Consider the following 14004-nt stretch of genomic DNA (forward strand, 5'->3'; position numbering starts at 1 on the left):
TCACGACAGCTGCCAGGACGGGTTGAAGAACTTGATGGCGTGAGTCTTGGCCCACTTGGCGAACACGGCCTTCTCTGTGATGAAGCGATGCCCGCCGTAGGGGGCGCTCTCATGCAGGAGGTACTCGGCGCACTCATCCCGGCTGCCCGCCTCGTAGTAGTGGTAGGGCACCTTTCTGTAGCCCTCCGTCCTGATCGATCGAGAGAAAGAGAGAGAGAGAGAGAGAGAGAGAGGGAGGGAGAGAGATGTTAATCAAGTACTTGGGAAAAAGACGTACTTACTATTTTTCTCCAGTTTGTGTCAAGCATGCATTTGCACTGTTCTTCTACCCTGAGATGTTAATAAGAGCATATGTTCCATCAGTATACAGACAGATGTGCTGTCAAGACACACAGATGTGCTGGAAATTGCTTTTTCACTCTGGGCGATATCAGTTTATCAAGGATCTAATATTGGAATCCACAATTTCCTCTGCTTATGTAAATACTGTATATAATTGACAATATTTTATGTCGACATGGTGAAAATTTGATTAAATTTGTGCGATCGAATTTAAAGTTAGTTGCTTGCTCATGATTTTTTTTTTTTCCCGGGCAGTTTGGGTTTATAGTTTATAATATATTTTGATGACACATTTTGAAAGTGGACAAAATCAAATGTGTCCACACTCTCTGCTGGGTACAAATTATTTGAATAGATAATATAAGAGGTCAGCTCTATTTCTGGTAATAGAATGGGCAGCATGTGGTGTTTTTGACCCGTCTACACTCACTTTAAAATGTGGAAAAGCGCGGGTAAAGGCGGTGTCCTCACCACAGCGGCCTCTCTCTCTCTCCCTTGCCTTCCCTGTTTCTCTCTCTCTCTCTCTCTCTCTCTCTCTCTCTCTCTCTTACTATCAAATAAAGCAGAAAACATCTTTAAAATGTGTAAAAGCCACTGATGTTTGCTGAAGTTGTTTGTTGACACTCTGTTGACACTTCTGGCTTACATTCTGAGGAAATGTGCGTGCACAAAATATTAGGAGCCCCTGTTTACCTGGAGCAGACTGAGCAGCCGAATCCGCATAAAGATTACAACCGATGAGCTCTGATTTGACCTGCAGATCCACCACAGTCACCAAGTTTCAAGTTTTATTGCTTCTTTGGCATGTGTGATATGTTGCCCACTGGCTCTTGGCATACTAGAGTGCATATTATGACCTTTCTAGTGCGTGTGCATCGCAAACTCCATCGCGCACCCCGACTATTGAGCTAAACAAAGAAAAATCGGTGCAGCCGGGGCCCCGTTTGCAGCACTTGAGCTGACATTGCCGCTGGCGAGCCCTCCACTCGCAGCGTCTGGCTCGAATTAGACAAGCTACTGCCGCCAGCCAATCAGCGTCCAGCACTGTGACGGTTCCACCTGTCAGGACTTAGTCTTCAATCAATAAATACAATTTAAACCTAACAGCGTTTCTTTGCAAAACATCAAACAACTTTCTCACCCTGAGCCGTAGTGCATTTGAAAACAAATTGATAAAAATTGAATAATGCGTCGCCGTTAAAGTGATTCCAACCTGAAGTACATGACCTGAATCTTATTATATTTACAGTTTCCATCTCCGAACCACTGCGAGGAATGAGAGACGTCGATAAAAAACAGAGGAGAGGTGGCAGAGCCGTGGACTGTTTCCACCGTGCACTTCCTGGTTATTTTCTAACGGCAAGTGACAGCTTTACGAGAGGACGAGTGGTGCAACAGTTTCATTTGGAGGATGAACAAAGACAGAGGAGACACGGCCATCATAACCGTCCACAGCAAAAAGCCCACAAAGTGACTATGGCTGTCTGCCAGCTTAATACATGGCCCGAGCGCCGCGTCTCTTCTCTTCTTCTCTGTGTCACACAGCGGTGCGCAGCGGTGTTAACAAATAAATTCAATTTCACCGTCTCTGCAGCACCTGTTGAATCTCCATTACGGCGCGACTGCTGGGGTCAATTCGGAGAAAGCTTTCGAGCCATCGCGACACAAAAGATGGCTTCCTGTTGTACCGGTGCAATCCGCCGCCGCCGGTACTTTGTGTGGCTCTAAATTGTCAGCTGAGAAACTCAATGAAATACAATATCCTGTTGTCTCTCGCAGGAGGGAGGAGAATGAGTGAGAGAGAGTCGGGGGGGCGGCGGGGGGGGAAGAACACCACCCCTTAACTGCCTCACTGAATCATAAAATCCCTCGTGCTGTGTGAATTATCACTCCTCTCTGTGATGTGTCTGGTGCTATTTTTTTAAACTCCCACTGTGCACGGAGAACACGGGCCGGATAAAAGGCAGGATTTTTCACTGCACATTAGGTAAAAGTGTTTGATTCGGGGGGGGGGCGGATAGAGAGAGTTCAGGTGGAGTCGAGAGGAGAGCCGAGCCGGGAGACGAGGAGCGCTGGCTTCCATTACGGGCCGCGATGCCTTGAGAGTGAGCAGCCATGCCCCGAGCAACAACATCTTGTTAGCCATCCCTCCTGCAGCCCCGCAGCCACGCGGTAATCACTCACCCCGCAGCCAGAGAGAAGATGCCAGGCCACTATACAAATAAAAACTTTAAGGAGAAGCGAAATAGGGTGCTGCAGTCCAGCCACCCGCAGCGACGAGAGAATCTGCACCGGCAACCTGCTGGGTATTCGAGGCAGGGAAACATAATGGTATTCACGGCACAGGGGAGCCCAATATGGATTTCTGCATAGAAATTCAGCCATTAAATTCGAACTGTGGCATTGAAAATATATATTCCAACAGGGCTGTCCATGGTTACGGGAGGCAACGGTTGGCTGCTGGCGCGAATGTGAATCTAGTTTTCTGAGTTTTGTAGGAAGCTGTGTGTGTGTGTGTGTGTGTGTGTGTGTTTTTTTTATTGCAGTGTGGTGGGATGATGGCTGGCGTCTTACTTGCAGTAGGTGTCATTTATCATGCCGTAGATATGGATCTCCTTGCACATGTCCATGGCGAGGATGAGCGTGAACCAGCCCGTGCTGAGGTAGGAGCCCGACTGGATCCTGGAAAACACACAAGGGCAAGACTTATAGTGTAATATTAACTGGCACTAAAATTTTAAAAAATCTCCTGCTGAAACCTGAATCATTTGCTTTAAGGTCAGTTTTCGGAGCGCTGACCCCCAGCACTGCTCGCTCTGGGTTGTTTGTGATGCTCGTGATCTGGGAATTTAGATTATTCTTACAGTTGCGCTCTTTGTAGGTTGCTCTGGATTGGGTAAGAGCATCAGCTAAAGACCAGACATGTAAATACTGCATAAAGGCATAACATAAACATCCACCGCACAGCAAGACAGCCCTTCAGATGTAGGACCATATGCCCGGCTCACTTTAAGTTTCCAGATGAGTCGTTTTCATCTCTCAGCCTCTGTTTCATTGTGTTTAGAGTGATTTAGCGTTGTGTGCATTAATAGTTGAAGACAACAGATGGTTCTTGGTTTGAAGGTTGAGCGAGGTAAACAGAGCCCACTGCTGGGTTGCTGAGGCGCGCGCCACGACACCGCGCAACTAAAAGAAGGCAGCGGTAAACAACTCGTCTCCCACCGACGATTCAGGCACCCCTCGTGCCAGTCAATAACAAGATCCACTGCGCCTTCAGGTTTAATAAAAGTTGGATCAGCGCTGTAGCAGTTATGGCCTTTCAGAGTTTGAGAACTTGAGCTTTGTTTACAGCATCGTCACCAGGCGAATCCACGTGATTGTTGCCAGAAGAGAGTGGAAAAATGCATCATCCATCAAAGTTTTGTCAAAATTAACCGGTAACACTTTACAAAAAGAGTACAACAATTAACGTTAATTAACATTAGTTAATGCCGTAATGGTTAATTAACTGTTAGTTACTGATTATAATGGCATTTACTAATGTTAATAATATGTATAATAACCCTTAAATAACATGTAAATTAATACCTCAGCATGAACAGCATTAGTACATGATTCTTAGACACATTAGTTAACGGTTAGTTAACTGTTACTTAATATTTATAACCTGTTACTTAATGTTTATTACGGCATTAACCCTATAAAGCCTGAACTATGAAAGAATTGGCAGAAAATTCAATTTTTTTAAATTGAACCCTTTATTTAGTCCTATAACACAAAAAAAAAAAAAAAAAAAAAAAAAAAAAAAAAAAAAAAAAAAAATATATATATATATATATATATATATATATATGTATATATATAAAATTCAAAAAATATGTTATTACACGACCTTTCTGGTGTATGATATATGATATGTACTGTATGGTCCAGGGTGAACAGGGGAAGTGTTCAAAGGTATACAACAGTATTTTGGTCAAGTATTGATTAAACTGAAAATGAAAAACGGAATTGAAAATGTGTATCATATATGATACGAATGGCTTTATAGGGTTAACATCTCATATCTCTTTTTCTTAGGTTAGCCCTTATTGTATATTTTAGTTTTTAGTCTTTATAGTCTTTATTGTATATATTTAGCCTTTATTCTTTTTTATTTAACTTTATTGTATGTTTCTACTGTCCTGCTGGAACACCAGAATTTCCCTGGTGGGGATCAATAAAGTCTATCTATCTATCTATCTATCTATCTTAACTAAAGTTGATAGTTGTACTCTTATTGTAAAGTGTTGCCAATTAACCTTAGCGGTTCACACTGGGGTAAAAAAAAACAAACAAACCTATAATTAAAATGTTCCTATCAGCCGAGTCAGTGTTATTTGTGAGGATAGCTGGGTTTGCGTCTCAAACTTTCTCATTTGGACTGATGATGGAGTAGTTATGGCCTTTCCAAGTTACAAATTATGACCTTTCATTATAGCGCCCACATCAAGCCAATCAGTGTAATTTGCCTTTAGCCTGGAATCATTAAAATCACAAAAACACGGTTAAAATTCAGCTAACAAAATCTGTGGAGTAAGCATGTGTCAGAATGACTCGGCCATCACATGGCACGCTTATTCCACATTTTTGTGACAGCTGAGTCTAGATGGTCCTCGTTTAAATCAACCCTTTGGCGATTTTGATAACTGCATCTTTAAATGCCAGGACACCATGACGACGCAGCAGCCCTCAAAGTGGCGTCTGAAATGCCATCAAGTTAGACAAATGAGCATCTTCATCCATGTTTGAAGGTTCAATGCAAATAATAAACATGAAAGACTAACTTTTACCAGAAAAAAAAAAAAAAAATGCCTTCACTGGTGTCAGGAGAGTAGACTTCCTTTGGGTTATAGTTATACATGGAGGAGACATGGAGGCCGAGCTGCACAGGCACTATACAGCACCCACACCACACACACACACACACACACAAACATGCACATAACCACAGGCATGCTATGGATTTGCACTGACTATATATTACACAGTCAGTGCAAAGCAGTATGCAAAAACATACACACGGTGTGCAAGGCCCGCTTTAACACAGGAGATAAATTTAGGTCTGCAGTACGCTGCTTTTGCATTTCACGCTCCTGCGGTGCGAGTTTCAGTGAGTGAACGAGTGCGGCGGGGGGTTCAGTGTTTCGCTCGAGGACTGTGACGGGACGGGACACACAGATGTTGAGGGACACACCGGCTGCTGGGGTGGGGGCATCACACTGGTGAACGTACAGTTACCAGGCAGTGATAAATCATCCGGTGTCAGCTGTCCATTTGAACTTTGGATAATCACTGTCACCGCTTTGATTAGCGTGTTCTATGGAAGTTTTGTCATGCATATAGTCGAGCGTCAGTCAAGTCTCCTTAACTGTTTCGCTCTCTCGTCGTTCAAATTTCAGAAATCAGTGACGACTGCTTGGATTTTGCCTCATTTCGGCCACATGAACGGGGTACAGCGGCTGGGAAACTGCAACAGATGGACGAGGACAGAGCAAGGAGAGAGAAGCAGTGAGGCGGAGGAGACACAACATTCAGGCTAATGGACTAAACACTGAACCTTAGGAATCCAAAAAGGACGTTTAAAGGTGTTTTTCGGTGCCGTTTCGCAGATGGCTCAATTGCCACATATTGTTCAACTGCAGCTCGATTTGCAGCGGTGGGTTTTTCAATACCGACACGATCAGCGAAACTGTTGTATTTACCGACAGACAACATGGTGGAGAGGTCGGGAGAACTTCAAAAAAATGGCCAAACTGTCATTTAAATGATAAAAGACGATGTGGAAATAGTTGAAAAATGCAGCGATCTCATCTGACCACTTCAAAACCAAAGTCAGCGAGCACCAACGGCAGGAACAAGCTGAAATTGATTTTGAGCAAATTAGTCGAGCAAACTAAACCAAAACATTTCACACTTCATAACTGTAAATGTGGAGCGTTCGGGGGCCCGACGTGCAACGCGCGGTTTTTTCCCCTTCTGAGTTCGGGCGGCCCGACGCTCTCGCATACACAATCACGGGGGGTTGCGGGGAGGTGAAATCACGAAAAAAGGCAATTTGTTGTAATAAGGGAGTGGAGTAGCACAGAAGGGAAATGGCACATTATCACTGATACACAGCTCGGCAGCTCTCAGCCGTCAGAGCTGTCAACACATCACTATTACCCTGCATTATTCATTAGCCATTTGCCACTCCAACAGTAAGACACACATGCGCACCACACGCACACACACACACACACACACCACCACCACATCCCTAGACGAGTGCTAAATGTCTCGGAGTAAAAAAAGTGCACTGGAATAAACGAGGAGGTGGCATGTGCTGACCTGATAAATAACATTTCAAAGTGGAGATGCGGGGAGAGCGATCGACGGATTCAAGGTCAACAGCATGCCATGTGTTCGCCTATGACGGTTATAATGGGACATCTCTGCAGAAACGCGGTGGCTATTGTGCTGCCAATTTGAATGAAAGATAAGGCGTGCTATGAACCTGCTTTATCAGACTACAAAGAGCAGCCAGAGCCGGGGGGGGACAAAGAGACTGCAATTTGCTTGTTGTGTTAAAGGAGCAAAACACAGTCCTTTAGCACAGACAGCAAACAAAAGTGTCATGAGGTCCTGCTCGGCTTTTCCGGGCTTTTTTACTGGCTCTCTCCCCTCCCTCCCGCTCTGTCGCCGGTGCTGAAAAATGAAACATAATAAACTGCATTTGGGGCATGGATGAGGCTGGGTGAAAATAAGCAACAAAAAAAAAAAAAAGAAAGAAAGAAATGGCAGACTTCAAACGAAGCTCTGAAAAATCCCCCCTCTTTCCCGCTCTCTCCGACGTGAACCTGCGACAAGCGAGGCGGGAGTGATTGGGACTGACATGCTAGGACACCGCTGCGCTGCCGGCGCTGGGAAATGAAGGGTGTTTGAGAAATGAAGTCAGACACTCTGAGCAGGGTCTAAGTAAATAATCTCCTAAGTCTTACTGAGCCGGAGCTTGTTGTGCTTTACCTGCCGGGCGCCGGAGGCTTGAGGAGCGGCGGAGAGCTGCCCAGGATCAGACAGACACTCCTCTCCCTCCGACTCCGCTCAGTAACTCACACTTGACATTCACGGCAGGGGAGCTGTCCACGTTTCCGAGAAATCCGCAATGACAAACTGGTTTTATTCGAGGAGTGCTTTGTAAGGCCTGTGAGTCTGCACAAATATGATATGACACCTGTCAAAAACGCTTAGAGGGATGTCGCTCCAAACTACTGTAAGTACTTTTATTTTTTATATTGGAAGGAAATTATCTTTGTAAACATGTTACGCTTGAGTCATGACCTCATTTTTATGTAAATATTATAAAAATGCATCGTCACGTAACACCTGCATGATAGGGCTGGGCGGCATGTTTGAAATCAGTATCACGACAATAAAGAATTTTTTTTTTTTTTTTTTTTAATACGAGACGGCTCATGCATACAAAATCCTGTTAATTAATTCATCTCAGTTCAATTGCATTTACCGTCATCATGCTATAAAAGCTTAAAAGCTATCTTTTTCGCCATCGCAGTAAACGGTGGTGCAGTAAACGTACGTGCAAAGACAAGGATCCAAAAATAAAGACAAATTAACATCAAATTAATGTTCATATCACTGAATCGAGTGGGAATGTTAGGAGTGATGTCAAACAAAACTCTTAAAGTTTCAGAGTCAGTGTCTTTAAATACAAATTGTCTTGTTATCATCAGTCAAGATTTCTCATGAAGTGGCCCTTATGTTTTTTTTATTTTTTTCATATTGTACAACAATATCATGCCCTTTCTGTATCTACTAAGGCTTCATTGAAGCTACACTTGATGTTCAGAGAAATATTCAAACCAAAGATGTTATTGTTTTTTTTTTACTTTTAGTCGACATTGTCTGATTACAAAAATCAAAAGAAGAGAGAGACACTGGTGGGCAGATAACCTTCTATGCAGATAATACAGTAATAAATAATGATGCTAAGAAAGTTTGTCGATTGAAAACAGGTATGATGGACCCCTAAACAGCCGGACTGTGTGTCATGATTTTCCAAAACCACCACCATATCAACTCCGGTTGATACGGTTCTACTGAAAGATGAGTTCCCATTAGAACAAATAGTCCCCGTTCAAAACATGCGTGTTGAGAACAGGCCGGTCGCTTGGCCTTGCCTGGTGCTGCTGCTTGCAGATTTCTGGAGAATCGCTCCTCCAAACAACCTCACGCTCGACACTGCACTTCCTTGGGTCCTCGGCGATACACCCGCCAAGTGTGAAGCTGATCAGCTGAACTGTTGTCGAGAAAATTGAAGGACAGAGTGTTCATGTGTGTGTGTACACTTGACACTGAACTTCCTCGGCTCCTCAGCAGTACACCCACAAAGTAGACGAAGACAGTGACCGGGTGTCGAGAAAGCTGAAGGACAGACAGACAGAGATTCCTTAAATTTTTGCAACGCCCGTTCAAAACGTGCCTGTTCAGAACGGGCTGAATGCTCGGTCTCTCGTATTCGCTGCTCGTCCAAATAACCTCACAGTCACCGCTGCACATCCTGGGGTGCTCAGCAACACTGGGGCCAGATGTGTAAATGCTGCGTACACACAGAAACATGCATACGCTACTTTCTACACAGAAATCGGTATTTATAAAAAAGAGACTGTGCGTATCTTCCTGCAGACTTCACACCGTGCTTACACCGAGTTTTGGCTGCAGGCTGGTGGAGACGTGGTAGAAAATAACATGAAAGGGGCCCTTATGTGACATCATTATAGAACTAACTATAACTTTACTGAACTGTAACTTTATTTTTTCAAATACACTGCGCCTGTAAGTGTCCTGAATATCCAATTTCATTGTGCGTGCATGATTTGTACAAGCCTATTTTTTTTTTTTTTTTAATTATTATATTTATGAGTGAGAATATGTCTGTTAAAATGTGTCACACATAACAGATGGACGGATGAGTTGTGTGCCATGTGTCTCTAAGTCTTTCTGTCCTTTTAGTTGCCATGTCTAAAAAAAAAAAAATGGATGAGCAGCAACAGGTATTTCTATGGACATTTTCTATGGATTTCTATGTCAACCTCTATTTATGGCTATGTGGGAGTCGGTGTTAGGCTCGTGCATGTGCGAGCAATTACACAAAGACTGAATTTTAACACAGAATCTTATCGTGTTTATGGCTTCATAACTCTGACAAATCTGGCTTTGTGCATACACACAGTTTTAGTCATGAATCTACACAAAGTTTTATGCATCTGATGCATCTTTTATGCATCTAATGCCGTGGATTTTATTTCAAAAACAGCAGCAGGTAGTTTCTGGTTTGCTCTCGGCAGAGGCATTTTAGCTCGATTGTGGGGAGCCGCTCATCCAAACAAGGACGAAACACACATACAGACACACATTAAGACGCACACAGACTCTTCCATTTACAGGTAGATACAGAAACTCCCACTGTTTCAGCCGGGTCAGCTGCTGCTTGGTCTGCAGTGAAGTGGAGAACTAGAACCTCCAAGTCATCCATTCTCCACGGAGTTACTCCAGAGGCAATCAGGAGCGAGTCTTTCATCAGGCCAGACCGAGTCTCTTCCCTCTGCTGGAGGAGGACGGGCGCAAGCATCTATCTCCCTCTTTATCTCTTTACTCCCCGTCTCCCTCCTCTTTCTCTTCAGCCTCAAAGAAATCACCACTCAGCCGGAGCCTCAGTTGTATATTGTCGGGTTGGCAAAAGTACCACAGAGCCATCCTGGGAAAGCACAATAGCTTCTTAATGATGGCTTCACCACCACCGCTTTTAAAAGCCGTGCATTGATCTGAGCTCAAATATAAACCGCGGACCCCCCATCTCGCCGCTGTCTGTCTGTCTGTCTCTTTCTGCTCTGCCGTTTTCCTTTACCCAGCTTGACTCATGAATGCAGCCTGACGCAAATGTCTGTGGCCTTAATTAATTGATTACCTCGTACAACAGGAGGCAAGAAGATAAGTTCTTGCCTTTGCCCATGGGCGGCTTTTTGTAAAGAGGAGCAACATATTGTTTCTCCCTCTGTCTCTGAAGCAGCTAGAAAGCCCCTGGGACAAAGCAATGACAAAACTCTGTGCAGAGCTGCGGGGTGAAAAAGAGGGCTTTTTTTTTTTTTTTTTTTTTGTAACTGCTTCTTTTACACAGACCACAGAGCACAGCAATTTATTTTAATGATGGGAATGAGCAATGTGGCCGTGTAGGTTTGCTGAGCCGCTTCTTAATGCTGCCGAGGGGCGATAAGAAGGATCGTGAGCGACCTCCCCAACCTGCATTACCAAAAAGACAATTTGCTTTCCTTGAGTTAATGTTTGTTTACCTTCGCGCTACTACGCAACGCTATTAATAATCGGCGAGGACGACGGTGGCCCTTGAAGATGAAGAGGGGGAAGATGCTTGTCGCCGCAGAGACTCATCTTTTGTTTGGATGATGTCAAGTCGGCAGGAAGCCCCCTGGCAGTTCCTTTTTGGTGCTGCTTCTCTTTTTCCCTTTCTTTCCAATGACCCTTATTATCCCCTATTTCCTGTTCACACTCAATCTCAGCTCCTCTCGCTCTACATGCTTTCTCTTCTCAGCCCCTCTGTCCACCATTTTGCACTTTTGCTCTCTCTCACTCTTCCCGGTGACCCTTTCCTTCTCTCTATCCTGTTCACACTCTATCTCTGCACATCTCTCTCTCTCTACTGACCCTCTGTTCCCTGCCTTCCCCTTTCCCCCCCGAGTTAATGGCCTTGTTGCCCTCCTAAAGCATACGTCAATATGAGCAGTGTGAGAGGACGGGGCGACAGAGGCTCGGGAGAAGGAGAGAACGCGGCTCGAAACTCCCCGTGAGACGTCCCGGCCTCCCATCCCGGCGAATAACCAAACACTTGTGACATTGCTCTGACATTTCGCGGCGAGGATTTTGTAAAGTGAAGTACCCGCTGAATAGCTAATCCCGGGCACAGTGAGCTTACTGCCGCCGGTGTCAAACTGTGCTCCGTTTTCCTGACTGCGGGGACCAGGAGGCGGCGGAGGGGCTCTGCGCCTGCAACGCCACGATACCGAGAAAATACCACCGCACCGCACCTCTGGAATTAATTAACACGTCACGCAGAATCCTAGAAAGACACGGGAAGGCGCCGGCGATGGAAGCTTTCATTTTCAGCCACACTGTCGGTGTCACTGACACGGGCAAGGCCTTTTATGGTGTGAGATCTACTTTGTGCTCTACTTTTTGTACTGCATTTAATTTACACAATGTGAAAATGCACAGCAAATGTGTGTTATTACAGTGAATTTGTATTGTAGTGCTGTAGTTTTCCATTCAAACATCATAGTCACAGGTTAGTATGGGCTTCATGACTGCTGTTTCCATGCACAGACTCTGCCACAGACTCTGACAACTGTCCTGATTCGGCGATTGAAATTTAAAAACAATAAAATAAATAAATAAATAAATAAAAATTATGATCTCTGCCAGTGGATTTGGACGGGTTTTCTCATGTGCAATTTCATCCCCCAGTGCAATATATTTATTTATTGTCTTTTTTTTTTTTTAAACTTACTGTATATTTATTTTTTTTTTCACTTACTGTTTTTGTTTTTAGTTATTTCTCCTTTTATTCTTTCTATTGAAAGGTACTGGAAATGGAAATGCAATTTCGTTATGCTTTTTATTTATTTTTATTTATCCTTTATTTTACCAGGAAGGTCCCATTGAGACACAATGTCTCTTCTTCCAGGGAGTCCTGGCTTTTGGTATAATGACAATAAAGATTTCTGATTTCTGATTTCTGGTTTCATCCCACTGTTTTATTTGTTTGTTTGTTTGTTAGCAGGATATCTCTAAAGGTTATCCACGGATTTTCATGTAACTTTGTTGAAAGCTTGCTCACGGGGCAAGGAGGAGCAGATTAACTTTTGGCGCATATCCAACACGTGGAACCCGTATTTCATGACATTTGCACAGAGCTGGTGAAGATATGTGCTCTGCTGAGTGCTTTCTTGTTAATTTACTGAAACGCTATTTAGACTTTTATGTGATTGGTAGCCGATTCATCATCGCCTCCTTGTATAAGTTCTGGCTGTTTGGGGAAGTAAATGTCATGAAAATCAGCTTTCCAAAAAATAATTATGGGATTTTTAAAGCTGCCCAAGGCGAGACTTTTAGGTATGAATACCACCGTTACATCAGCATAAAGTGGGTGTGTGTGGCAGTAAATAATATTCCCCTACCTCTAATTGAGATGCTGTAGATTCACCCCATTTTCCCAGTTCCCAGTTCCCCCTATAAAGCCTGAACTATGAAAGAATTGGCAGAAAATTCCATTTTTTTTTTTAACCCTTTATCGGGCAAGTGACTATTTTTGGTAATTTCAAAAATTTTACATATCACGCCCATCCCCGTCTCAGTTAGTTCAATAATCATTTGGTCTTCACCCAGCCAATCAGCAAAGCGCTCTACATCCCAGGTCACATGTTTGTTGCATTGACCAATCTCATTGGCTTTGTTTCTATAGGAAAATGAAATTTTTTGACAGTCTAGGGTTGTTTTTTTGAATTTCAAAGTATTTCAAGAGTGCCCTATAAAGGTTTAAATTAAACCCTTTATTTAGTCTATAACAAAATGTAAAAAAAAAAAAAAAAAAAAAAAAAAAAATTCAGAAAATATGTTATTACATACTATTTTTCTGTTGTATCATATATGATAGTACTTGAAGTGCCAGTGGTATGGTCCAGGGTGAACAGGGGAAGTGTCCAAAGGTATGCAACAGTATTTTGGTCAAGTATTGATTAAACTGAAACGGAATGTGTTATTTGATAACGTGTATCATATATGATACAAATGGCTTTACAGGGTTAAATTGTGGCGTTTGTGGTCACTGGCGGTAAACGTTCTGAACTCACAAAAAGGGCTAAAATGAAAAACTGCAGCGAGTGACTTCTCCATCACATGAAAGCTGGGCTCACTAATGACTGCTTAGAAGTTTCTTTTTCATCTGGACCCCACAGGCCACCGAAAGGAAATACAGCTCAGAAAAGCGCACACTTTACCGACGTCACATTTCATGGCTCCTACGGTACTGAAGATTTTAAACAGCTGTGCCTCACGCTGGCCGCCATTTGGGGTGGCCGGCGTGCAAAAGTGCCAAGTGCAGCTTTAAAAGACCACTGACAGCGTTTTTCAAAGAGAAAATCAATGACAGGCCATGACGCGGGGGAAACGGCGTTGCCCCGGTTTGCTCTCCAAGCTTGTAGCTCCGTAACCGAATGAAAACGCCATCGCAAAGCGCAGATAGGACTTTCTTACGTGCCACACGTTATTCCAGATGTGCGCATGTGTGTGTTTATTTTACAAGAAAGAGCTGACACACTGTAAAGGCAGACATTTCAAAAGGCAGCTTGTTCATTTCACGTTTTTTTTTTCTTTCTTTTTTTGAACTTCCACACACCTGACACATCCTTATGGACATTTAAGGAGTGCAGACATCCTCTCTCACTTACAAGGCAGGATACAATCACTAGAGCAACCAGAATATACGCCTGCAGTTACATTGTGTTCTATCAGGGTTTTTTTTTTTTTTCTGCCAAAGTTGGCTTGTTTACAAAGCCT

At 43.5% G+C, this 14004-nt stretch overlaps 1 protein-coding gene across 2 annotated transcripts in view; it reads right to left on the minus strand.

Moving 5' to 3' along the window:
- Positions 1-14004, minus strand: part of st6galnac3 (ST6 (alpha-N-acetyl-neuraminyl-2,3-beta-galactosyl-1,3)-N-acetylgalactosaminide alpha-2,6-sialyltransferase 3) — a 31726-nt gene continuing 17722 nt past the window's right edge. Inside the window, exons 2-3 of one of the 2 annotated variants that reach the window (XM_030074686.1) lie at positions 2917-3024; positions 1-190 (exon numbers count right to left, since the gene is read on the minus strand). In XM_030074686.1, coding sequence (XP_029930546.1) covers positions 1-190; positions 2917-3024 — 298 coding nt within the window. The remainder of the gene's footprint in view (positions 191-2916; positions 3025-14004) is intronic. The other variant, XM_030074687.1, reaches the window with a different exon arrangement.

Source organism: Myripristis murdjan, chromosome 17 (assembly GCF_902150065.1).
Source record: "Myripristis murdjan chromosome 17, fMyrMur1.1, whole genome shotgun sequence".
Taxonomy (NCBI): domain Eukaryota; kingdom Metazoa; phylum Chordata; class Actinopteri; order Holocentriformes; family Holocentridae; genus Myripristis; species Myripristis murdjan.